Genomic DNA, 27,753 nt, shown 5'->3' with positions numbered 1-27,753 from the left:
GAGGGGGAGAGTGGGATTAGACTGAGTGGGATATTAAAGAGAGTGGGGAGTGAGGGGGGAGAGGGGGATTACACTGGGTGGGATATTAAAGGGAGTGGGGAGTGAGGGGTAAGTGGGATTAGACTGGATGGGATATTATAGGGAGCGGGGAGTGAGGGGGGAGAGTGGGATTAGACTGGGTGGGATATTAAAGGGAGTAGGGAGTGAGGGGGAAGAGTGGGATTAGACTGAGTGGGATATTAAAGGGAGCGGGGAGTGAGGGGGGAGAGTGGGATTAGACTGGGTGGGATATTATAGGGAGTGAGGGGGGAGAGTGGGATTAGACTGGGTGGGATATTAAAGGGAGCGGGGAGTGAGGGGGGAGAGTGGGATTAGACTGGGTGGGATATTAAAGGGAGTGGGGAGTGAGGGGGAGAGTGGGGTTAGACTGGGTGGGGTATTAAAGGGAGTGGGGAGTGTGCGGGGACAGTGGGATTAGACTGGGTGGGATATTAAAGGGAGGGGGGAGTGAGGGGGGAGAGTGGGATTAGACTGGGTGGGATATTAAAGGGAGCAGGGAGTGAGGGGGGAGAGTGGGATTAGACTGGGTGGGATATTAAAGGGAGTGGGGAGTGAGGGGGAGAGTGGGGTTAGACTGGGTGGGATATTAAAGGGAGCAGGGAGTTAGGGGGGAGAGTGGGATTAGACTGGGTGGGATATTAAAGGGAGTGGGGAGTGAGGGGTGAGAGTGGGATTAGACTGGGTGGGATATTAAAGGATGCGGGGAGTGAGGGGGAGAGTGGGATTAGACTGGGTGGGATATTAAAGGGAGTGGGAGTGAGGGGGATTAGACCTGGTGGGATATTAAAGGGTGCGCGGAGTGAGGGGGGAGAGTGGGATTAGACTGGGTGGGATATTAAAGGGAGCGCGGAATGAGGGGGGAGAGTGGGATTAGACTGGGTGGGATATTAAAGGGAGTAGGGAGTGAGGGGGGAGAGTGGGATTAGACTGCGTGGGATATTAAAGGGAGTGAGGGGGAAGAGTGGGATTAGACTGGGTGGGATATTAAAGGGAGCCGGGAGTGAGGGGGAGAGTGGGATTAGACTGGGTGGGATATTAAAGGGAGTGGGAGTGAGGGGGATTAGACCTGGTGGGATATTAAAGGGTGCGCGGAGTGAGGGGGGAGAGTGGGATTAGACAGGGTGGGATATTAAAGGGAGTGGGGAGTGAGGGGGGAGAGTGGGATTAGACTGGGTGGGATATTAAAGGGAGCGCGGAGTGAGGGGGGAGAGTGGGATTAGACTGGGTGGGATATTAAAGGGAGTAGGGAGTGAGGGGGGAGAGTGGGATTAGACTGCGTGGGATATTAAAGGGAGTGAGGGGGGAGAGTGGGATTAGACTGGGTGGGATATTAAAGGGAGCCGGGAGTGAGGGGGAGAGTGGGATTAGACTGGGTGGGATCTTCAAGGGAGCGGGGAGTGAGGGGGGAGATTGGGATTAGACTGGGTGGGATATTAAAGGGAGCCAGGAGTGAGGGGGAGAGTGGGATTAGACTGGGTGGGATATTAAAGGGAGTGGGGAGTGAGGGGTGAGTGGGATTAGACTGGGTGGGATATTAAAGGGAGCGAGGAATGAGGGGGGAGAGTGGGATTAGACTGGGTGGGATATTAAAGGGAGTAGGGAGTGAGGGGGGAGAGTGGGATTAGACTGAGTGGGATATTAAAGGGAGTGGGGAGTGAGGGGGGAGAGGTGGATTACACTGGGTGGGATATTAAAGGGAGCGGGGAGTGAGGGGGGAGAGTGGGATTAGACTGGGTGGGATATTAAAGGGAGCGAGGAGTGAGGGGGAGAGTGGGATTAGACTGGGTGGGATATTAAAGGGAGTGGGGAGTGAGGGGTGAGTGGGATTAGACTGGCTGGGATATTAAAGGGAGCGGGGAGTGAGTGGGGAGAGTGGGATTAGACTGTGTGGGATATTAAAGGGAGTAGGGAGTGAGGGGTGAGAGTGGGATTAGACTGAGTGGGATATTAAAGGGAGTGGGGAGTGAGGGGGGAGAGGGGGATTACACTGGGTGGGATATTAAAGGGAGTGGGGAGTGAGGGGTAAGTGGGATTAGACTGGGTGGGATATTAAAGGGAGCGGGGAGTGAGGGGGGAGAGTGGGATTAGACTGGGTGGGATATTAAAGGGAGTAGGGAGTGAGGGGGGAGAGTGGGATTAGACTGAGTGGGATATTAAAGGGAGCGGGGAGTGAGGGGGAGAGTGGGATTAGACTGAGTGGGATATTAAAGGGAGCGGGGAGTGAGGGGGAGAGTGGGATTAGACTGGGTGGGATATTAAAGGGAGTAGGGAGTGAGCGGGGAGAGGGGGATTAGACTGGGTGGGATATTAAAGGGAGTGGGGAGTGAGGGGGGAGAGTGGGATTAGACTGAGTAGGATATTAAAGGGAGCGGGGAGTGAGGGGGAGAGTGGGATTAGACTGGGTGGGATATTAAAGGGAGTAGGGAGTGAGGGGGGAGAGGGGGATTAGACTGGGTGGGATATTAAAGGGAGGGGAAGTGAGGGGGCGAGTGGGATTAGACTGGGTGGGATATTGAAGGGAGCGGGAGTGAGGGGGGAGAGTGGGATTAGACTGGGTGGGATATTAAAGTGAGCGGGGAGTGAGGGGGGAGAGTGGGATTAGACTGGGTGGGATAGTAAAGAGAGCGGGGAGTGAGAGGGGAGAGTGGGATTAGACTGGGTGGGATATTAAAGGGAGTGGGGAGTGAGGGGGCGAGTGGGATTAGACTGGGTGGGATATTGAAGGGAGCGGGAGTGAGGGGGAGAGTGGGGTTAGACTGGGTGGGATATTAAAGGGAGTGGGGAGTGAGGGGGCGAGTGGGATTAGACTGGGTGGGATATTAAAGGGAGGGGGGAGAGTGGGGTTAGACTGGGTGGGGTATTAAAGGGAGGGGGGAGAGTGGGGTTAGACTGGGTGGGATATTAAAGGGAGCAGGGTTCTCATGTTTGGAAGGTGACGTTTGGGCAGGGTTGAGGCTGAGCTCCTGATCTGACGAGGCGTGACTGTCCCCTGTTTCACGTCACCGATCCTGCCCTGCCCTCTCTCTCTCCCTGCCCTGGGGCATCCCACTCTGGATTGCAGACCGTCCTGTTCTGCCACTGACGGTCGGCCGCCCTGTCAAAAGCACATTCCCGCGCCAGTATGTGTGTCAGTGCGTGCCGAACCCCTTCCCCGCTCCTTCCCCGGAATCACTGCTCTCCCTTCAGTACTCCCCCAGCGACTGGGTGCCAACGCCAGGCCAGAGACAGGGAGCATCCACCTGACTTCCCCCCCAGTCCCTCGACAAGACCCTCACAGCTCTCCCGGCTCTGCCCCACTGAGTGGGGACTGCCAGCGGCTACCGGAGCATGCCTGGCCTCGCGAAGCGCCCAGCGCAGAGTGCCAGTCTCTCGGGATGCCACCTCGCCGTCGCACACACCTTGGTCTATCTCGGCTGGACGATCGCAGGTCAGTCACCGTCTCGGACATTCGCGGGATCGCACTTCCTTTCAGCCCGGAAAGTGACCCATCTGCTCCCTGCCGAACGTCATCCCCGACGGAACTCGTCCCGACTCTCTGCTCCTGGCGCATATTGCTCCCAGGCGTTCCTGAAGGCGTCATTGATGTTGGCTCTGCTGCCTCACGGCGCCACGGACTGAGGATCGATTCCACCCTCAGGAGACTGGGTGGATATTGCACGTTCTCCCCACTGTGTCTGCACTTTTTTGTTCCCACAGTCCAAAGATGTGTAGGTTAGGGTGGATTGGCCATGATAAATTACCCCATAGTGTTCAGGGATGTGCAGGTTAGGGTGGATTGGCCATGCTAAATTACCCCATAGTGTTCATGGATGTGTAGGTTAGGGTGGATTGGCCATGGTAAATTACCCCATAGTGTTCAGGGATGTGTAGGTTAGGGTGGATTGGCCATGGTAAATTACCCCATAGTGTTCAGGGATGTGTAGGTTAGGGTGGATTGGCCATGCTAAATTACCCATAGTGTTCAGGGATGTGCAGGTTAGGGTGGATTGGCCATGCTAAATTACCCCATAGTGTTCAGGGATGTGTAGGTTAGGGTGGATTGGCCATGCTAAATTACCCATAGTGTTCATGGATGTGTAGGTTAGGGTGGATTGGCCATGCTAAATTACCCCATAGTGTTCAGGGATGTGTAGGTTAGGGTGGATTGGCCATGCTAAATTACCCATAGTGTTCATGGATGTGTAGGTTAGGGTGGATTGGCCATGCTAAATTACCCCATAGTGTTCATGGATGTGTAGGTTAGGGTGGATTGGCCATGCTAAATTACCCCATAGTGTTCAGGGATGTGTAGGTGAGGGTGGATTGGCCATGCTAAATTACCCATAGTGTTCAGGGATGTGTAGGTTAGGGTGGATTGGCCATGCTAAATTACCCCATAGTGTTCAGGGATGTGTGGGTTAGGGTGGATTGGCCATGCTAAATTACCCATAGTGTTCAGGGATGTGTGGGTTAGGGTGGATTGGCCATGCTAAATTACCCATAGTGTTCAGGGATGTGTGGGTTAGGGTGGATTGGCCATGCTAAATTACCCCATAGTGTTCAGGGATGTGTAGGTTAGGGTGGATTGGCCATGCTAAATTACCCCATAGTGTTCAGGGATGTGTGGGTTAGGGTGGATTGGCCATGCTAAATTACCCCATAGTGTTCAGGGATGTGTGGGTTAGGGTGGATTGGCCATGCTAAATTACCCCATAGTGTTCAGGGATGTGTAGGTTAGGGTGGATTGGCCATGCTAAATTACCCATAGTGTTCAGGGATGTGTGGGTTAGGGTGGATTGGCCATGCTAAATTACCCCATAGTGTTCAGGGATGTGTAGGTTAGGGTGGATTGGCCATGCTAAATTACCCATAGTGTTCAGGGATGTGTGGGTTAGGGTGGATTGGCCATGCTAAATTACCCCATAGTGTTCAGGGATGTGTAGGTTAGGGTGGATTGGCCATGCTAAATTACCCATAGTGTTCAGGGATGTGTGGGTTAGGGTGGATTGGCCATGCTAAATTACCCCATAGTGTTCAGGGATGTGTAGGTTAGGGTGGATTGGCCATGCTAAATTACCCATAGTGTTCAGGGATGTGCAGGTTAGGGTGGATTGGCCATGCTAAATTACCCATAGTGTTCAGGGATGTGTGGGTTAGGGTGGATTGGCCATGCTAAATTACCCATAGTGTTCAGGGATGTGTGGGTTAGGGTGGATTGGCCATGCTAAATTACCCCATAGTGTTCAGGGATGTGCAGGTTAGGGTGGATTGGCCATGCTAAATTACCCCATAGTGTTCAGGGATGTGTGGGTTAGGGTGGATTGGCCATGCTAAATTACCCCATAGTGTTCAGGGATGTGCAGGTTAGGGTGGATTGGCCATGCTAAATTACCCCATAGTGTTCAGGGATGTGTAGGTTAGGGTGGATTGGCCATGCTAAATTACCCCATAGTGTTCAGGGATGTGTGGGTTAGGGTGGATTGGCCATGCTAAATTACCCATAGTGTTCAGGGGTGTGTAGGTTAGGGTGGATTGGCCATGCTAAATTACCCCATAGTGTTCAGGGATGTGTAGGTTAGGGTGGATTGGCCATGCTAAATTACCCCATAGTGTTCAGGGATGTGTAGGTTAGGGTGGATTGGCCATGCTAAATTACCCCATAGTGTTCAGGGATGTGTAGGTTAGGGTGGATTGGCCATGCTAAATTACCCCATAGTGTTCAGGGATGTGTAGGTTAGGGTGGATTGGCCATGCTAAATTACCCCATAGTGTTCAGGGGTGTGTAGGTTAGGGTGGATTGGCCATGCTAAATTACCCCATAGTGTTCAGGGATGTGTAGGTTAGGGTGGATTGGCCATGCTAAATTACCCCATAGTGTTCAGGGGTGTGTAGGTTAGGGTGGATTGGCCATGCTAAATTACCCCATAGTGTTCAGGGATGTGTAGGTTAGGGTGGATTGGCCATGCTAAATTACCCATAGTGTTCAGGGATGTGTAGGTTAGGGTGGATTGGCCATGCTAAATTACCCCATAGTGTTCAGGGGTGTGTAGGTTAGGGTGGATTGGCCATGCTAAATTACCCCATAGTGTTCAGGGATGTGTAGGTTAGGGTGGATTGGCCATGCTAAATTACCCCATAGTGTTCAGGGGTGTGTAGGTTAGGGTGGATTGGCCATGCTAAAGTACCCCATAGTGTTCAGGGATGTGTAGGTTAGGGTGGATTGGCCATGCTAAATTACCCCATAGTGTTCAGGGATGTATAGGTTAGGGTGGATTGGCCGTGCTAAATTACCCCATAGTGTTCAGGGATGTGCAGGTTAGGGTGGATTGGCCATGCCACATTACCCCATAGTGTTCAGGGATGTGTGGGTTAGGGTGGATTGGCCATGCTAAATTACCCCATAGTGCTCAGGGATGTGCAGGTTAGGGTGGATTGGCCATGCTAAATTACCCCATAGTGCTCAGGGATGTGCAGGTTAGGGTGGATTGGCCATGCTAAATTACCCATAGTGTTCAGGGATGTGCAGGTTAGGGTGGATTGGCCATGCTAAATTACCCATAGTGTTCAGGGGTGTGTAGGTTAGGGTGGATTGGCCATGCTAAATTACCCCATAGTGTTCAGGGATGTGTAGGTTAGGGTGGATTGGCCATGCTAAATTACCCCATAGTGTTCAGGGATGTGTAGGTTAGGGTGGATTGGCCATGCTAAATTACCCCATAGTGTTCAGGGATGTGTAGGTTAGGGTGGATTGGCCATGCTAAATTACCCCATAGTGTTCAGGGATGTGCAGGTTAGGGTGGATTGGCCATGCTAAATTACCCATAGTGTTCAGGGATGTGCAGGTTAGGGTGGATTGGCCATGCTAAATTACCCCATAGTGTTCAGGGATGTGTAGGTTAGGGTGGATTGGCCATGCTAAATTACCCCATAGTGTTCAGGGGTGTGTAGGTTAGGGTGGATTGGCCATGCTAAATTACCCCATAGTGTTCAGGGATGTGCAGGTGAGGGTGGATTGGCCATGCTAAATTACTCCATAGTGTTCAGGGGTGTGTAGGTTAGGGTGGATTGGCCATGCTAAATTACCCCATAGTGTTCAGGGATGTGTAGGTTAGGGTGGATTGGCCATGCTAAATTACCCATAGTGTTCAGGGATGTGTAGGTTAGGGTGGATTGGCCATGCTAAATTACCCCATAGTGTTCAGGGATGTGTAGGTTAGGGTGGATTGGCCATGCTAAATTACCCATAGTGTTCAGGGATGTGTAGGTTAGGGTGGATTGGCCATGCTAAATTACCCCATAGTGTTCAGGGATGTGTAGGTTAGGGTGGATTGGCCATGCTAAATTTCCCCCATAGTGTTCAGGGGTGTGTAGGTTAGGGTGGATTGGCCATGCTAAAGTACCCCATAGTGTTCAGGGATGTGTAGGTTAGGGTGGATTGGCCATGCTAAATTACCCCATAGTGTTCAGGGATGTATAGGTTAGGGTGGATTGGCCGTGCTAAATTACCCCATAGTGTTCAGGGATGTGCAGGTTAGGGTGGATTGGCCATGCTAAATTACCCCATAGTGTTCAGGGATGTGTGGGTTAGGGTGGATTGGCCATGCTAAATTACCCCATAGTGCTCAGGGATGTGCAGGTTAGGGTGGATTGGCCATGCTAAATTACCCATAGTGTTCAGGGATGTGCAGGTTAGGGTGGATTGGCCATGCTAAATTACCCCATAGTGCTCAGGGATGTGCAGGTTAGGGTGGATTGGCCATGCTAAATTACCCATAGTGTTCAGGGATGTGTAGGTTAGGGTGGATTGGCCATGCTAAATTACCCCATAGTGTTCAGGGATGTGCAGGTTAGGGTGGATTGGCCATGCTAAATTACCCCATAGTGTTCAGGGATGTGCAGGTTAGGGTGGATTGGCCATGCTAAATTACCCCATAGTGTTCAGGGATGTGTAGGTTAGGGTGGATTGGCCATGCTAAATTACCCCATAGTGTTCAGGGATGTGTAGGTTAGGGTGGATTGGCCATGCTAAATTACCCCATAGTGTTCAGGGATGTGTAGGTTAGGGTGGATTGGCCATGCTAAATTACCCCATAGTGTTCAGGGATGTGTAGGTTAGGGTGGATTGGCCATGCTAAATTTCCCCATAGTGTTCAGGGATGTGTAGGTTAGGGTGGATTGGCCACGGTAAATTACCCATAGTGTTCAGGGATGTGTAGGTTAGGGTGGATTGGCCATGCTAAATTACCCATAGTGTTCAGGGATGTGTAGGTTAGGGTGGATTGGCCATGCTAAATTACCCCATAGTGCTCAGGGATGTGTAGGTTAGGGTGGATTGGCCATGCTAAATTACCCATAGTGTTCAGGGATGTGTAGGTTAGGGTGGATTGGCCATGCTAAATTACCCATAGTGTTCAGGGATGTGTAGGTTAGGGTGGATTGGCCATGCTAAATTACCCCATAGTGTTCAGGGATGAGCACGTTAGGGTGGATTGGCCGTGCTAAATTACCCATAGTGTTCAGGGATGTGCAGGTTAGGGTGGATTGGCCATGCTAAATTACCCATAGTGCTCAGGGATGTGTAGGTGAGGGTGGATTGGCCATGCTAAATTACCCCATAGTGTTCAGGGATGTGTGGGTTAGGGTGGATTGGCCATGCTAAATTACCCCATAGTGCTCAGGGATGTGCAGGTTAGGGTGGATTGGCCATGCTAAATTACCCCATAGTGCTCAGGGATGTGCAGGTTAGGGTGGATTGGCCATGCTAAATTACCCATAGTGTTCAGGGATGTGCAGGTTAGGGTGGATTGGCCATGCTAAATTACCCATAGTGTTCAGGGGTGTGTAGGTTAGGGTGGATTGGCCATGCTAAATTACCCCATAGTGTTCAGGGATGTGTAGGTTAGGGTGGATTGGCCATGCTAAATTACCCCATAGTGTTCAGGGATGTGTAGGTTAGGGTGGATTGGCCATGCTAAATTACCCCATAGTGTTCAGGGATGTGTAGGTTAGGGTGGATTGGCCATGCTAAATTACCCCATAGTGTTCAGGGGTGTGTAGGTTAGGGTGGATTGGCCATGCTAAATTACCCCATAGTGTTCAGGGATGTGCAGGTGAGGGTGGATTGGCCATGCTAAATTACCCCATAGTGTTCAGGGGTGTGTAGGTTAGGGTGGATTGGCCATGCTAAATTACCCCATAGTGTTCAGGGATGTGTAGGTTAGGGTGGATTGGCCATGCTAAATTACCCATAGTGTTCAGGGATGTGTAGGTTAGGGTGGATTGGCCATGCTAAATTACCCCATAGTGTTCAGGGGTGTGTAGGTTAGGGTGGATTGGCCATGCTAAATTACCCCATAGTGTTCAGGGATGTGTAGGTTAGGGTGGATTGGCCATGCTAAATTACCCCATAGTGTTCAGGGGTGTGTAGGTTAGGGTGGATTGGCCATGCTAAAGTACCCCATAGTGTTCAGGGATGTGTAGGTTAGGGTGGATTGGCCATGCTAAATTACCCCATAGTGTTCAGGGATGTATAGGTTAGGGTGGATTGGCCGTGCTAAATTACCCCATAGTGTTCAGGGATGTGCAGGTTAGGGTGGATTGGCCATGCTAAATTACCCCATAGTGTTCAGGGATGTGTGGGTTAGGGTGGATTGGCCATGCTAAATTACCCATAGTGTTCAGGGATGTGTAGGTTAGGGTGGATTGGCCATGCTAAATTACCCCATAGTGTTCAGGGATGAGCACGTTAGGGTGGATTGGCCGTGCTAAATTACCCATAGTGTTCAGGGATGTGCAGGTTAGGGTGGATTGGCCATGCTAAATTACCCATAGTGCTCAGGGATGTGTAGGTGAGGGTGGATTGGCCATGCTAAATTACCTCATAGTGTTCAGGGATGTGTAGGTTAGGGTGGATTGGCCATGCTAAATTACCCCATAGTGTTCAGGGATGTGTAGGTTAGGGTGGATTGACCATTCTAAATTACCCATAGTGTTCAGGGATGTGTAGGTTAGGGTGGATTGGCCATGCTAAATTACCCATAGTGTTCAGGGATGTGCGGGTTAGGGTGGATTGGCCATGCTAAATTACCCCATAGTGTTCAGGGATGTGTAGGTTAGGGTGGATTGGCCGTGCTAAATTACCCATAGTGCTCAGGGATGTGCAGGTTAGGGTGGATTGGCCGTGCTAAATTACCCATAGTGCTCAGGGATGTGTAGGTTAGGGTGGATTGGCCATGCTAAATTACCCCATAGTGTTCAGGGATGTATAGGTTAGGGTGGATTGGCCGTGCTAAATTACCCCATAGTGTTCAGGGATGTGCAGGTTAGGGTGGATTGGCCATGCTAAATTACCCCATAGTGTTCAGGGATGTGTGGGTTAGGGTGGATTGGCCATGCTAAATTACCCCATAGTGCTCAGGGATGTGCAGGTTAGGGTGGATTGGCCATGCTAAATTACCCCATAGTGTTCAGGGATGTATAGGTTAGGGTGGATTGGCCGTGCTAAATTACCCCATAGTGTTCAGGGATGTGCAGGTTAGGGTGGATTGGCCATGCTAAATTACCCCATAGTGTTCAGGGATGTGTGGGTTAGGGTGGATTGGCCATGCTAAATTACCCCATAGTGCTCAGGGATGTGCAGGTTAGGGTGGATTGGCCATGCTAAATTACCCCATAGTGCTCAGGGATGTGCAGGTTAGGGTGGATTGGCCATGCTAAATTACCCATAGTGTTCAGGGATGTGCAGGTTAGGGTGGATTGGCCATGCTAAATTACCCATAGTGTTCAGGGGTGTGTAGGTTAGGGTGGATTGGCCATGCTAAATTACCCCATAGTGTTCAGGGATGTGTAGGTTAGGGTGGATTGGCCATGCTAAATTACCCCATAGTGTTCAGGGATGTGTAGGTTAGGGTGGATTGGCCATGCTAAATTACCCCATAGTGTTCAGGGATGTGTAGCTTAGGGTGGATTGGCCATGCTAAATTACCCCATAGTGTTCAGGGATGTGCAGGTTAGGGTGGATTGGCCATGCTAAATTACCCCATAGTGTTCAGGGATGTGTAGGTTAGGGTGGATTGGCCATGGTAAATTACCCCATAGTGTTCAGGGATGTGTAGGTTAGGGTGGATTGGCCATGGTAAATTACCCCATAGTGTTCAGGGATGTGTAGGTTAGGGTGGATTGGCCATGCTAAATTACCCATAGTGTTCAGGGATGTGCAGGTTAGGGTGGATTGGCCATGCTAAATTACCCCATAGTGTTCAGGGATGTGTAGGTTAGGGTGGATTGGCCATGCTAAATTACCCATAGTGTTCATGGATGTGTAGGTTAGGGTGGATTGGCCATGCTAAATTACCCCATAGTGTTCAGGGATGTGTAGGTTAGGGTGGATTGGCCATGCTAAATTACCCATAGTGTTCATGGATGTGTAGGTTAGGGTGGATTGGCCATGCTAAATTACCCCATAGTGTTCATGGATGTGTAGGTGAGGGTGGATTGGCCATGCTAAATTACCCCATAGTGTTCAGGGATGTGTAGGTGAGGGTGGATTGGCCATGCTAAATTACCCATAGTGTTCAGGGATGTGTAGGTTAGGGTGGATTGGCCATGCTAAATTACCCCATAGTGTTCAGGGATGTGTGGGTTAGGGTGGATTGGCCATGCTAAATTACCCATAGTGTTCAGGGATGTGTGGGTTAGGGTGGATTGGCCATGCTAAATTACCCATAGTGTTCAGGGATGTGTGGGTTAGGGTGGATTGGCCATGCTAAATTACCCCATAGTGTTCAGGGATGTGTAGGTTAGGGTGGATTGGCCATGCTAAATTACCCCATAGTGTTCAGGGATGTGTGGGTTAGGGTGGATTGGCCATGCTAAATTACCCCATAGTGTTCAGGGATGTGTGGGTTAGGGTGGATTGGCCATGCTAAATTACCCCATAGTGTTCAGGGATGTGTAGGTTAGGGTGGATTGGCCATGCTAAATTACCCATAGTGTTCAGGGATGTGTGGGTTAGGGTGGATTGGCCATGCTAAATTACCCCATAGTGTTCAGGGATGTGTAGGTTAGGGTGGATTGGCCATGCTAAATTACCCATAGTGTTCAGGGATGTGTGGGTTAGGGTGGATTGGCCATGCTAAATTACCCCATAGTGTTCAGGGATGTGTAGGTTAGGGTGGATTGGCCATGCTAAATTACCCATAGTGTTCAGGGATGTGTGGGTTAGGGTGGATTGGCCATGCTAAATTACCCCATAGTGTTCAGGGATGTGTAGGTTAGGGTGGATTGGCCATGCTAAATTACCCATAGTGTTCAGGGATGTGCAGGTTAGGGTGGATTGGCCATGCTAAATTACCCATAGTGTTCAGGGATGTGTGGGTTAGGGTGGATTGGCCATGCTAAATTACCCATAGTGTTCAGGGATGTGTGGGTTAGGGTGGATTGGCCATGCTAAATTACCCCATAGTGTTCAGGGATGTGCAGGTTAGGGTGGATTGGCCATGCTAAATTACCCCATAGTGTTCAGGGATGTGTGGGTTAGGGTGGATTGGCCATGCTAAATTACCCCATAGTGTTCAGGGATGTGCAGGTTAGGGTGGATTGGCCATGCTAAATTACCCCATAGTGTTCAGGGATGTGTAGGTTAGGGTGGATTGGCCATGCTAAATTACCCCATAGTGTTCAGGGATGTGTGGGTTAGGGTGGATTGGCCATGCTAAATTACCCATAGTGTTCAGGGGTGTGTAGGTTAGGGTGGATTGGCCATGCTAAATTACCCCATAGTGTTCAGGGATGTGTAGGTTAGGGTGGATTGGCCATGCTAAATTACCCCATAGTGTTCAGGGATGTGTAGGTTAGGGTGGATTGGCCATGCTAAATTACCCCATAGTGTTCAGGGATGTGTAGGTTAGGGTGGATTGGCCATGCTAAATTACCCCATAGTGTTCAGGGATGTGTAGGTTAGGGTGGATTGGCCATGCTAAATTACCCCATAGTGTTCAGGGGTGTGTAGGTTAGGGTGGATTGGCCATGCTAAATTACCCCATAGTGTTCAGGGATGTGTAGGTTAGGGTGGATTGGCCATGCTAAATTACCCCATAGTGTTCAGGGGTGTGTAGGTTAGGGTGGATTGGCCATGCTAAATTACCCCATAGTGTTCAGGGATGTGTAGGTTAGGGTGGATTGGCCATGCTAAATTACCCATAGTGTTCAGGGATGTGTAGGTTAGGGTGGATTGGCCATGCTAAATTACCCCATAGTGTTCAGGGGTGTGTAGGTTAGGGTGGATTGGCCATGCTAAATTACCCCATAGTGTTCAGGGATGTGTAGGTTAGGGTGGATTGGCCATGCTAAATTACCCCATAGTGTTCAGGGGTGTGTAGGTTAGGGTGGATTGGCCATGCTAAAGTACCCCATAGTGTTCAGGGATGTGTAGGTTAGGGTGGATTGGCCATGCTAAATTACCCCATAGTGTTCAGGGATGTATAGGTTAGGGTGGATTGGCCGTGCTAAATTACCCCATAGTGTTCAGGGATGTGCAGGTTAGGGTGGATTGGCCATGCCACATTACCCCATAGTGTTCAGGGATGTGTGGGTTAGGGTGGATTGGCCATGCTAAATTACCCCATAGTGCTCAGGGATGTGCAGGTTAGGGTGGATTGGCCATGCTAAATTACCCCATAGTGCTCAGGGATGTGCAGGTTAGGGTGGATTGGCCATGCTAAATTACCCATAGTGTTCAGGGATGTGCAGGTTAGGGTGGATTGGCCATGCTAAATTACCCATAGTGTTCAGGGGTGTGTAGGTTAGGGTGGATTGGCCATGCTAAATTACCCCATAGTGTTCAGGGATGTGTAGGTTAGGGTGGATTGGCCATGCTAAATTACCCCATAGTGTTCAGGGATGTGTAGGTTAGGGTGGATTGGCCATGCTAAATTACCCCATAGTGTTCAGGGATGTGTAGGTTAGGGTGGATTGGCCATGCTAAATTACCCCATAGTGTTCAGGGATGTGCAGGTTAGGGTGGATTGGCCATGCTAAATTACCCATAGTGTTCAGGGATGTGCAGGTTAGGGTGGATTGGCCATGCTAAATTACCCCATAGTGTTCAGGGATGTGTAGGTTAGGGTGGATTGGCCATGCTAAATTACCCCATAGTGTTCAGGGGTGTGTAGGTTAGGGTGGATTGGCCATGCTAAATTACCCCATAGTGTTCAGGGATGTGCAGGTGAGGGTGGATTGGCCATGCTAAATTACTCCATAGTGTTCAGGGGTGTGTAGGTTAGGGTGGATTGGCCATGCTAAATTACCCCATAGTGTTCAGGGATGTGTAGGTTAGGGTGGATTGGCCATGCTAAATTACCCATAGTGTTCAGGGATGTGTAGGTTAGGGTGGATTGGCCATGCTAAATTACCCCATAGTGTTCAGGGATGTGTAGGTTAGGGTGGATTGGCCATGCTAAATTACCCATAGTGTTCAGGGATGTGTAGGTTAGGGTGGATTGGCCATGCTAAATTACCCCATAGTGTTCAGGGATGTGTAGGTTAGGGTGGATTGGCCATGCTAAATTTCCCCCATAGTGTTCAGGGGTGTGTAGGTTAGGGTGGATTGGCCATGCTAAAGTACCCCATAGTGTTCAGGGATGTGTAGGTTAGGGTGGATTGGCCATGCTAAATTACCCCATAGTGTTCAGGGATGTATAGGTTAGGGTGGATTGGCCGTGCTAAATTACCCCATAGTGTTCAGGGATGTGCAGGTTAGGGTGGATTGGCCATGCTAAATTACCCCATAGTGTTCAGGGATGTGTGGGTTAGGGTGGATTGGCCATGCTAAATTACCCCATAGTGCTCAGGGATGTGCAGGTTAGGGTGGATTGGCCATGCTAAATTACCCCATAGTGCTCAGGGATGTGCAGGTTAGGGTGGATTGGCCATGCTAAATTACCCATAGTGTTCAGGGATGTGCAGGTTAGGGTGGATTGGCCATGCTAAATTACCCCATAGTGCTCAGGGATGTGCAGGTTAGGGTGGATTGGCCATGCTAAATTACCCATAGTGTTCAGGGATGTGTAGGTTAGGGTGGATTGGCCATGCTAAATTACCCCATAGTGTTCAGGGATGTGCAGGTTAGGGTGGATTGGCCATGCTAAATTACCCCATAGTGTTCAGGGATGTGCAGGTTAGGGTGGATTGGCCATGCTAAATTACCCCATAGTGTTCAGGGATGTGTAGGTTAGGGTGGATTGGCCATGCTAAATTACCCCATAGTGTTCAGGGATGTGTAGGTTAGGGTGGATTGGCCATGCTAAATTACCCCATAGTGTTCAGGGATGTGTAGGTTAGGGTGGATTGGCCATGCTAAATTACCCCATAGTGTTCAGGGATGTGTAGGTTAGGGTGGATTGGCCATGCTAAATTTCCCCATAGTGTTCAGGGATGTGTAGGTTAGGGTGGATTGGCCACGGTAAATTACCCATAGTGTTCAGGGATGTGTAGGTTAGGGTGGATTGGCCATGCTAAATTACCCATAGTGTTCAGGGATGTGTAGGTTAGGGTGGATTGGCCATGCTAAATTACCCCATAGTGCTCAGGGATGTGTAGGTTAGGGTGGATTGGCCATGCTAAATTACCCATAGTGTTCAGGGATGTGTAGGTTAGGGTGGATTGGCCATGCTAAATTACCCATAGTGTTCAGGGATGTGTAGGTTAGGGTGGATTGGCCATGCTAAATTACCCCATAGTGTTCAGGGATGAGCACGTTAGGGTGGATTGGCCGTGCTAAATTACCCATAGTGTTCAGGGATGTGCAGGTTAGGGTGGATTGGCCATGCTAAATTACCCATAGTGCTCAGGGATGTGTAGGTGAGGGTGGATTGGCCATGCTAAATTACCCCATAGTGTTCAGGGATGTGTGGGTTAGGGTGGATTGGCCATGCTAAATTACCCCATAGTGCTCAGGGATGTGCAGGTTAGGGTGGATTGGCCATGCTAAATTACCCCATAGTGCTCAGGGATGTGCAGGTTAGGGTGGATTGGCCATGCTCAATTACCCATAGTGTTCAGGGATGTGCAGGTTAGGGTGGATTGGCCATGCTAAATTACCCATAGTGTTCAGGGGTGTGTAGGTTAGGGTGGATTGGCCATGCTAAATTACCCCATAGTGTTCAGGGATGTGTAGGTTAGGGTGGATTGGCCATGCTAAATTACCCCATAGTGTTCAGGGATGTGTAGGTTAGGGTGGATTGGCCATGCTAAATTACCCCATAGTGTTCAGGGATGTGTAGGTTAGGGTGGATTGGCCATGCTAAATTACCCCATAGTGTTCAGGGGTGTGTAGGTTAGGGTGGATTGGCCATGCTAAATTACCCCATAGTGTTCAGGGATGTGCAGGTGAGGGTGGATTGGCCATGCTAAATTACCCCATAGTGTTCAGGGGTGTGTAGGTTAGGGTGGATTGGCCATGCTAAATTACCCCATAGTGTTCAGGGATGTGTAGGTTAGGGTGGATTGGCCATGCTAAATTACCCATAGTGTTCAGGGATGTGTAGGTTAGGGTGGATTGGCCATGCTAAATTACCCCATAGTGTTCAGGGGTGTGTAGGTTAGGGTGGATTGGCCATGCTAAATTACCCCATAGTGTTCAGGGATGTGTAGGTTAGGGTGGATTGGCCATGCTAAATTACCCCATAGTGTTCAGGGGTGTGTAGGTTAGGGTGGATTGGCCATGCTAAAGTACCCCATAGTGTTCAGGGATGTGTAGGTTAGGGTGGATTGGCCATGCTAAATTACCCCATAGTGTTCAGGGATGTATAGGTTAGGGTGGATTGGCCGTGCTAAATTACCCCATAGTGTTCAGGGATGTGCAGGTTAGGGTGGATTGGCCATGCTAAATTACCCCATAGTGTTCAGGGATGTGTGGGTTAGGGTGGATTGGCCATGCTAAATTACCCATAGTGTTCAGGGATGTGTAGGTTAGGGTGGATTGGCCATGCTAAATTACCCCATAGTGTTCAGGGATGAGCACGTTAGGGTGGATTGGCCGTGCTAAATTACCCATAGTGTTCAGGGATGTGCAGGTTAGGGTGGATTGGCCATGCTAAATTACCCATAGTGCTCAGGGATGTGTAGGTGAGGGTGGATTGGCCATGCTAAATTACCTCATAGTGTTCAGGGATGTGTAGGTTAGGGTGGATTGGCCATGCTAAATTACCCCATAGTGTTCAGGGATGTGTAGGTTAGGGTGGATTGACCATTCTAAATTACCCATAGTGTTCAGGGATGTGTAGGTTAGGGTGGATTGGCCATGCTAAATTACCCATAGTGTTCAGGGATGTGCGGGTTAGGGTGGATTGGCCATGCTAAATTACCCCATAGTGTTCAGGGATGTGTAGGTTAGGGTGGATTGGCCGTGCTAAATTACCCATAGTGCTCAGGGATGTGCAGGTTAGGGTGGATTGGCCGTGCTAAATTACCCATAGTGCTCAGGGATGTGTAGGTTAGGGTGGATTGGCCATGCTAAATTACCCCATAGTGTTCAGGGATGTATAGGTTAGGGTGGATTGGCCGTGCTAAATTACCCCATAGTGTTCAGGGATGTGCAGGTTAGGGTGGATTGGCCATGCTAAATTACCCCATAGTGTTCAGGGATGTGTGGGTTAGGGTGGATTGGCCATGCTAAATTACCCCATAGTGCTCAGGGATGTGCAGGTTAGGGTGGATTGGCCATGCTAAATTACCCCATAGTGTTCAGGGATGTATAGGTTAGGGTGGATTGGCCGTGCTAAATTACCCCATAGTGTTCAGGGATGTGCAGGTTAGGGTGGATTGGCCATGCTAAATTACCCCATAGTGTTCAGGGATGTGTGGGTTAGGGTGGATTGGCCATGCTAAATTACCCCATAGTGCTCAGGGATGTGCAGGTTAGGGTGGATTGGCCATGCTAAATTACCCCATAGTGCTCAGGGATGTGCAGGTTAGGGTGGATTGGCCATGCTAAATTACCCATAGTGTTCAGGGATGTGCAGGTTAGGGTGGATTGGCCATGCTAAATTACCCATAGTGTTCAGGGGTGTGTAGGTTAGGGTGGATTGGCCATGCTAAATTACCCCATAGTGTTCAGGGATGTGTAGGTTAGGGTGGATTGGCCATGCTAAATTACCCCATAGTGTTCAGGGATGTGTAGGTTAGGGTGGATTGGCCATGCTAAATTACCCCATAGTGTTCAGGGATGTGTAGGTTAGGGTGGATTGGCCATGCTAAATTACCCCATAGTGTTCAGGGGTGTGTAGGTTAGGGTGGATTGGCCATGCTAAATTACCCCATAGTGTTCAGGGATGTGCAGGTGAGGGTGGATTGGCCATGCTAAATTACCCCATAGTGTTCAGGGGTGTGTAGGTTAGGGTGGATTGGCCATGCTAAATTACCCCATAGTGTTCAGGGATGTGTAGGTTAGGGTGGATTGGCCATGCTAAATTACCCATAGTGTTCAGGGATGTGTAGGTTAGGGTGGATTGGCCATGCTAAATTACCCCATAGTGTTCAGGGGTGTGTAGGTTAGGGTGGATTGGCCATGCTAAATTACCCCATAGTGTTCAGGGATGTGTAGGTTAGGGTGGATTGGCCATGCTAAATTACCCCATAGTGTTCAGGGGTGTGTAGGTTAGGGTGGATTGGCCATGCTAAAGTACCCCATAGTGTTCAGGGATGTGTAGGTTAGGGTGGATTGGCCATGCTAAATTACCCCATAGTGTTCAGGGATGTATAGGTTAGGGTGGATTGGCCGTGCTAAATTACCCCATAGTGTTCAGGGATGTGCAGGTTAGGGTGGATTGGCCATGCTAAATTACCCCATAGTGTTCAGGGATGTGTGGGTTAGGGTGGATTGGCCATGCTAAATTACCCATAGTGTTCAGGGATGTGTAGGTTAGGGTGGATTGGCCATGCTAAATTACCCCATAGTGTTCAGGGATGAGCACGTTAGGGTGGATTGGCCGTGCTAAATTACCCATAGTGTTCAGGGATGTGCAGGTTAGGGTGGATTGGCCATGCTAAATTACCCATAGTGCTCAGGGATGTGTAGGTGAGGGTGGATTGGCCATGCTAAATTACCTCATAGTGTTCAGGGATGTGTAGGTTAGGGTGGATTGGCCATGCTAAATTACCCCATAGTGTTCAGGGATGTGTAGGTTAGGGTGGATTGACCATTCTAAATTACCCATAGTGTTCAGGGATGTGTAGGTTAGGGTGGATTGGCCATGCTAAATTACCCATAGTGTTCAGGGATGTGCGGGTTAGGGTGGATTGGCCATGCTAAATTACCCCATAGTGTTCAGGGATGTGTAGGTTAGGGTGGATTGGCCGTGCTAAATTACCCATAGTGCTCAGGGATGTGCAGGTTAGGGTGGATTGGCCGTGCTAAATTACCCATAGTGCTCAGGGATGTGTAGGTTAGGGTGGATTGGCCGTGCTAAATTACCCATAGTGCTCAGGGATGTGTAGGTTAGGGTGGATTGGCCACGGTAAATTACCCCATAGTGTTCAGGGATGTGTAGGTGAGGGTGGATTGGCCATGCTAAATTACCCCATAGTGTTCAGGGATGTGCAGGTTAGGGTGGATTGGCCATGCTAAATTACCCCATAGTGTTCAGGGATGTATAGGTTAGGGTGGATTGGCCGTGCTTAATTACCCCATAGTGTTCAGGGATGTGCAGGTTAGGGTGGATTGGCCATGCTAAATTACCCCATAGTGTTCAGGGATGTGTGGGTTAGGGTGGATTGGCCATGCTAAATTACCCCATAGTGCTCAGGGATGTGCAGGTTAGGGTGGATTGGCCATGCTAAATTACCCCATAGTGCTCAGGGATGTGCAGGTTAGGGTGGATTGGCCATGCTAAATTACCCATAGTGTTCAGGGATGTGCAGGTTAGGGTGGATTGGCCATGCTAAATTACCCATAGTGTTCAGGGGTGTGTAGGTTAGGGTGGATTGGCCATGCTAAATTACCCCATAGTGTTCAGGGATGTGTAGGTTAGGGTGGATTGGCCATGCTAAATTACCCCATAGTGTTCAGGGATGTGTAGGTTAGGGTGGATTGGCCATGCTAAATTACCCCATAGTGTTCAGGGATGTGTAGGTTAGGGTGGATTGGCCATGCTAAATTACCCCATAGTGTTCAGGGATGTGTAGGTTAGGGTGGATTGGCCATGCTAAATTACCCCATAGTGTTCAGGGGTGTGTAGGTTAGGGTGGATTGGCCATGCTAAATTACCCCATAGTGTTCAGGGATGTGCAGGTGAGGGTGGATTGGCCATGCTAAATTACCCCATAGTGTTCAGGGGTGTGTAGGTTAGGGTGGATTGGCCATGCTAAATTACCCCATAGTGTTCAGGGATGTGTAGGTTAGGGTGGATTGGCCATGCTAAATTACCCATAGTGTTCAGGGATGTGTAGGTTAGGGTGGATTGGCCATGCTAAATTACCCCATAGTGTTCAGGGGTGTGTAGGTTAGGGTGGATTGGCCATGCTAAATTACCCCATAGTGTTCAGGGATGTGTAGGTTAGGGTGGATTGGCCATGCTAAATTACCCCATAGTGTTCAGGGGTGTGTAGGTTAGGGTGGATTGGCCATGCTAAAGTACCCCATAGTGTTCAGGGATGTGTAGGTTAGGGTGGATTGGCCATGCTAAATTACCCCATAGTGTTCAGGGATGTATAGGTTAGGGTGGATTGGCCGTGCTAAATTACCCCATAGTGTTCAGGGATGTGCAGGTTAGGGTGGATTGGCCATGCTAAATTACCCCATAGTGTTCAGGGATGTGTGGGTTAGGGTGGATTGGCCATGCTAAATTACCCCATAGTGCTCAGGGATGTGCAGGTTAGGGTGGATTGGCCATGCTAAATTACCCCATAGTGCTCAGGGATGTGCAGGTTAGGGTGGATTGGCCATGCTAAATTACCCATAGTGTTCAGGGATGTGCAGGTTAGGGTGGATTGGCCATGCTAAATTACCCCATAGTGCTCAGGGATGTGCAGGTTAGGGTGGATTGGCCATGCTAAATTACCCATAGTGTTCAGGGATGTGTAGGTTAGGGTGGATTGGCCATGCTAAATTACCCCATAGTGTTCAGGGATGTGCAGGTTAGGGTGGATTGGCCATGCTAAATTACCCCATAGTGTTCAGGGATGTGCAGGTTAGGGTGGATTGGCCATGCTAAATTACCCCATAGTGTTCAGGGATGTGTAGGTTAGGGTGGATTGGCCATGCTAAATTACCCCATAGTGTTCAGGGATGTGTAGGTTAGGGTGGATTGGCCATGCTAAATTACCCCATAGTGTTCAGGGATGTGTAGGTTAGGGTGGATTGGCCATGCTAAATTACCCCATAGTGTTCAGGGATGTGTAGGTTAGGGTGGATTGGCCATGCTAAATTACCCCATAGTGTTCAGGGATGTGTAGGTTAGGGTGGATTGGCCACGGTAAATTACCCATAGTGTTCAGGGATGTGTAGGTTAGGGTGGATTGGCCATGCTAAATTACCCATAGTGTTCAGGGATGTGTAGGTTAGGGTGGATTGGCCATGCTAAATTACCCCATAGTGCTCAGGGATGTGTAGGTTAGGGTGGATTGGCCATGCTAAATTACCCATAGTGTTCAGGGATGTGTAGGTTAGGGTGGATTGGCCATGCTAAATTACCCATAGTGTTCAGGGATGTGTAGGTTAGGGTGGATTGGCCATGCTAAATTACCCCATAGTGTTCAGGGATGAGCACGTTAGGGTGGATTGGCCGTGCTAAATTACCCATAGTGTTCAGGGATGTGCAGGTTAGGGTGGATTGGCCATGCTAAATTACCCATAGTGCTCAGGGATGTGTAGGTGAGGGTGGATTGGCCATGCTAAATTACCCCATAGTGTTCAGGGATGTGTAGGTTAGGGTGGATTGGCCATGCTAAATTACCCCATAGTGTTCAGGGATGTGTAGGTTAGGGTGGATTGACCATGCTAAATTACCCATAGTGTTCAGGGATGTGTAGGTTAGGGTGGATTGGCCATGCTAAATTACCCATAGTGTTCAGGGATGTGCGGGTTAGGGTGGATTGGCCATGCTAAATTACCCCATAGTGTTCAGGGATGTGTAGGTTAGGGTGGATTGGCCGTGCTAAATTACCCATAGTGCTCAGGGATGTGCAGGTTAGGGTGGATTGGCCGTGCTAAATTACCCATAGTGCTCAGGGATGTGTAGGTTAGGGTGGATTGGCCGTGCTAAATTACCCATAGTGCTCAGGGATGTGTAGGTTAGGGTGGATTGGCCACGGTAAATTACCCCATAGTGTTCAGGGATGTGTAGGTGAGGGTGGATTGGCCACGGTAAATTACCCCATAGTGTTCAGGGATGTGCAGGTGAGGGTGGATTGGCCATGCTAAATTACCCCATAGTGTTCAGGGATGTGTAGGTTAGGGTGGATTGGCCATGCTAAATTACCCATAGTGTTCAGGGATGTGTAGGTTAGGGTGGATTGGCCATGCTAAATTACCCATAGTGCTCAGGGATGTGTAGGTTAGGGTGGATTGGCCACGGTAAATTACCCCATAGTGTTCAGGGATGTGCAGGTGAGGGTGGATTGGCCACGGTAAATTACCCCATAGTGTTCAGGGATGTGTAGGTGAGGGTGGATTGGCCACGGTAAATTACCCCATAGTGTTCAGGGATGTGCAGGTGAGGGTGGATTGGCCACGGTAAATTACCCCATAGTGTTCAGGGATGTGTAGGTTAGGGTGGATTGGCCATGCTAAATTACCCCATAGAGTTCAGGGATGTGTAGGTTAGGGTGGATTAGCCATGCTAAATTACCCCATAGTGTTCAGGGATGTGTAGGTTAGGGTGGATTGGCCATGCTAAATTACCCCATAGTGTTCAGGGATGTGTAGGTTAGGGTGGATTGGCCATGGTAAATTACCCCATAGTGTTCAGGGATGTGCAGGTTAGGGTGGATTGGCCATGCTAAATTACCCCATAGTGTTCAGGGATGTGTAGGTTAGGGTGGATTGGCCATGCTAAATTACCCCATAGTGTTCAGGGATGTGTAGGTTAGGGTGGATTGGCCATGCTAAATTACCCCATAGTGTTCAGGGATGTGCAGGTTAGGGTGGATTGGCCATGCTAAATTACCCCATAGTGTTCAGGGATGTGTAGGTTAGGGTGGATTGGCCATGCTAAATTACCCCATAGTGTTCAGGGATGTGCAGGTTAGGGTGGATTGGCCATGCTAAATTACCCCATAGTGTTCAGGGATGTGCAGGTTAGGGTGGATAGGCCATGCTAAATTACCCCATAGTGTTCAGGGATGTGCAGGATAGGGTGGATTGGCCATGCTAAATTACCCATAGTGCTCAGGGATGTGTAGGTTAGGGTGGATTGGCCATGCTAAATTACCCCATAGTGTTCAGGGATGTGCAGGTTAGGGTGGATTGGCCATGCTAAATTACCCCACAGTGTTCAGGGATGTGCAGGTTAGGGTGGATTGGCCATGCTAAATTACCCATAGTGCTCAGGGATGTGTAGGTTAGGGTGGATTGGCCAAGCTAAATTACCCCATAGTGTTCTGGGATGTGTAGGTGAGGGTGGATTGGCCATGCAAAATTACCCCATAGTGTTCAGGGATGTGTAGGTTAGGGTGGATTGGCCATGCTAAATTACCCCATAGTGTTCAGGGATGTGTAGGTTAGGGTGGATTGGCCATGCTAAATTACCCCATAGTGTTCAGGGATGTGCAGGTTAGGGTGGATTGGCCATGCTAAATTACCCCATAGTGTTCAGGGATGTACAGGTTAGGGTGGATTGGCCATGCTAAATTACCCCATAGTGTTCAGGGATGTGCAGGTTAGGGTGGATTGGCCATGCTAAATTACCCCATAGTGCTCAGGGATGTGCAGGATAGGGTAGATTGGCCATGCTAAATTACCCCATAGTGTTCAGGGATGTGTAGGTTAGGGTGGATTAGCCATGCTAAATTACCCCTTAGTGCTCAGGGATGTGTAGGTTAGGGTGGATTGGCCATGCTAAATTACCCCATAGTGTTCAGGGCTGTGCAGGATAGGGTGGATTGGCCATGCTAAATTACCCCATAGTGTTCAGGGATGTGTAGGTTAGGGTGGATTGGCCATGCTAAATTACCCCATAGTGTTCAGGGATGTGAAGGTTAGGGTGGATTGGCCATGCTAAATTACCCCATAGTGTTCAGGGATGTGCAGGTTAGGGTGGATTGGCCATGCTAAATTACCCCATAGTGTTCAGGGATGTGCAGGTTAGGGTGGATTGGCCATGCTAAATTACCCCATAGTGCTCAGGGATGTGCAGGATAGGGTAGATTGGCCATGCTAAATTACCCCATAGTGTTCAGGGATGTGTAGGTTAGGGTGGATTAGCCATGCTAAATTACCCCTTAGTGCTCAGGGATGTGTAGGTTAGGGTGGATTGGCCATGCTAAATTACCCCATAGTGTTCAGGGATGTGTAGGTTAGGGTGGATTGGCCATGCTAAATTACCCCATAGTGTTCAGGGATGTGCAGGATAGGGTGGATTGGCCATGCTAAATTACCCATAGTGTTCAGGGATGTGTAGGTTAGGGTGGATTGGCCATGCTAAATTACCCATAGTGTTCAGGGATGTGCAGGTTAGGGTGGATTGGCCATGCTAAATAACCCCATAGTATTCAGGGAGGTGTAGGTTAGGGTGGATTGGCCATGCTAAATTACCCCATAGTGTTCAGGGATGTGTATGTTCGGGTGGATTAGCCATGCTAAATTACCCCTTAGTGTTCAGGGATGTGTAGGTTAGGGTGTATTGGCCATGCTAAATTACCCATAGTGTTCAGGGATGTGCAGGTTAGGGTGGATTGGCCGTGCTAAATTACCCCATAGTGTTCAGGGATATGTAGGTTAGGGTGGATTGGCCATGCTAAATTACCCCATAGTGTTCAGGGATGTGCAGGTTAGGGTGGATTGGCCATGCTAAATTACCCCATAGTGCTCAGGGATGTGCAGGATAGGGTAGATTGGCCATGCTAAATTACCCCATAGTGTTCAGGGATGTGTAGGTTAGGGTGGATTAGCCATGCTAAATTACCCCTAAGTGCTCAGGGATGTGTAGGTTAGGGTGGATTGGCCATGCTAAATTACCCCATAGTGTTCAGGGATGTGCAGGTTCGGGTGGATTGGCCATGCTAAATTACCCATAGTGTTCAGGGATGTGTAGGTTAGGGTGGATTGGCCATACTAAATTACCCATAGTGTTCAGGGATGTGCAGGTTCGGGTGGATTGGCCATGCTAAATAACCCCATAGTATTCAGGGAGGTGTAGGTTAGGGTGGATTGGCCATGCTAATTTACCCCATAGTGTACAGGGATGTGTATGTTCGGGTGGATTAGCCATGCTAAATTACCCCATAGTGTTCAGGGATGTGTAGGTTAGGGTGTATTGGCCATGCTAAATTACCCCATAGTGTTCAGGGATGTGTAGGTTAGGGTGTATTGGCCATGCTAAATTACCGGAGAAAGTGAGGTCTGCAGATGCTGGAGATCAGAGCTGGAAATGTGTTGCTGGAAAAGCGCAGCAGGTCAGGCAGCATCCAGGGAACAGGAGAATCGACGTTTCGGGCATAAGCCCTACTTCAGGAATGGGGAAAGTTTGTCCAGCAGGCTAAGATAAAAGGTAGGGAGGAGGGACTTTGGAGAGGGGCGTCGGAAATGTGATGGGTGGAAAGAGGTCAAGGTGAGGGTGATAGGTCAGACTGGGGTGGGGGCGGAGAGGTCGGGAAGAAGATCTCAGGTTAGGAAGGCGGTGCTGAATTTGATGGATTTGACTGAGACAGGGTGCGGGGAGGGGAAATGAGGAAACTGGTGAAATCCGAGTTCATCCCTTGTGGTTGGAGGGTTCCCAGGCGGAAGATGAGGCGCTCTTCCTCCAACCGTCGTTTGGCCATGCTAAATTACCCCACAGTGTTCAGGGATGTGTAGGTTAGGGTGGATTGGCCATGCTAAATTACCCCATAGTGTTCAGGGATGTGTAGGTTAGGGTGGATTGGCCATGCTAAATTACCCCATAGTGTTCAGGGATGTGTAGGTTAGGGTGGTTTGGCCATGCTAAATTACCCATAGTGTTCAGGGATGTGCAGGTTAGGATGGATTGGCCATGCTAAATTACCCATAGTGTTCAGGGATGTGCAGGTTAGGATGGATTGGCCATGCTAAATTACCCCATAGTGTTCAGGGATGTGCAGGTTAGGGTGGATTGGCCATGCTAAATTACCCCATAGTGTTCAGGGATGTGTTGGTTAGTGTCGATTGGCCATGCTAAATTACCCCATAGTGTTCAGGTATGTGCAGGTTAGGGTGGATTGGCCATGCTAAACTACCCCATAGTGTTCAGGGATGTGCAGGTTAGGGTGGATTGGCCATGCTAAATTACCCATAGTGTTCAGGGATGTGCAGGTTAGGATGGATTGGCCATGCTAAATTACCCCATAGTGTTCAGGGATGTGCAGGTTAGGGTGGATTGGCCATGCTAAATTACCCCATAGTGTTCAGGTATGTGCAGGTTAGGAAGGATTGGCCATGCTAAATTACCCCATAGTGTTCAGGGATGTGCAGGTTAGGGTGGATTGGCCATGCTAAATTACCCCATAGTGTTCAGGGATGTGTTGGTTAGTGTCGATTGGCCATGCTAAACTACCCCATAGTGTTCAGGTATGTGCAGGTTAGGATGGATTGGCCATGCTAAATTACCCCATAGTGTTCAGGGATGTGCAGGTTAGGGTGGATTGGCCATGCTAAATTACCCCATAGTGTTCAGGGATGTGTTGGTTACTGTCGATTGGCCATGCTAAATTACCCCATAGTGTTCAGGGATGTGCAGGTTAGGGTGGATTGGCCATGCTAAATTACCCCATAGTGCTCAGGGATGTGCAGGTTAGGGTGGATTGGCCGTGCTAAATTACCCACAGTGTTCAGGGATGTGTAGGTTAGGGTGGATTGGCCATGCTAAATTACCCCATAGTGTTCAGGGATGTGTAGGTTAGTGTGGATTGGCCGTGCTAAATTACCCACAGTGTTCAGGGATGTGTAGGTTAGGGTGGATTGGCCATGCTAAATTACGCCATAGTGTTCAGGGATGTGCAGGTTAGGGTGGATTGGCCATGCTAAATTACCCCATCGTGTTCAGGGATGTGCAGGTTAGGGTGGATTGGCCATGCTAAATTACCCCATAGTGTTCAGGGATGTGTAGGTTAGGGTAGATTGGCCATGCTAAATTACCCCATAGTGTTCAGGGATGTGCAGGTTAGGGTGGATTGGCCATGCTCAATTACCCCATAGTGTTCAGGCTTGTGTGGTTTAGGGTGGATTGGCCATGCTAAATTACCCATAGTGCTCAGGGATGTGCAGGTTAGGGTGGATTGGCCATGATAAATTACCCCATAGTGTTCAGGGATGTGTAGGTTAGTGTGGATTGGCCGTGCTAAATTACCCACAGTGTTCAGGGATGTGTAGGTTAGGGTGGATTGGCCATGCTAAATTACCCCATCGTGTTCAGGGATGTGCAGGTTAGGGTGGATTGGCCATGCTAAATTACCCCATAGTGTTCAGGGATGTGTAGGTTAGGGTGGATTGGCCGTGCTAAAGTACCCCATAGTGTTCAGGGATGTGTAGGTTAGGGTGGATTGGCC

At 49.4% G+C, this 27,753-nt stretch overlaps 1 protein-coding gene across 1 annotated transcript in view; it reads left to right on the top strand.

Annotated features, from left to right (window-relative positions):
- Positions 1-3,181: 3,181 nt before the first annotated feature.
- The window catches only part of LOC148146078 (coxsackievirus and adenovirus receptor homolog), a 148,876-nt gene continuing 124,304 nt past the window's right edge, over positions 3,182-27,753 (top strand). The window contains exon 1 of the mRNA XM_087998673.1: positions 3,182-3,487. Within this exon, the coding sequence (XP_087854799.1) occupies positions 3,388-3,487 (100 nt within the window). The 5' untranslated portion in view covers positions 3,182-3,387. The remainder of the gene's footprint in view (positions 3,488-27,753) is intronic.

Source organism: Chiloscyllium plagiosum, unplaced genomic scaffold (genome assembly GCF_037043375.1).
Source record: "Chiloscyllium plagiosum isolate Xiang-an unplaced genomic scaffold, Cpla_swu_hap1 HiC_scaffold_21, whole genome shotgun sequence".
Lineage (NCBI taxonomy): Eukaryota > Metazoa > Chordata > Chondrichthyes > Orectolobiformes > Hemiscylliidae > Chiloscyllium > Chiloscyllium plagiosum.
The sequence above is the reverse complement of the archived record's forward strand: the minus strand, read 5'-3'. Positions and strand labels throughout refer to the sequence as shown.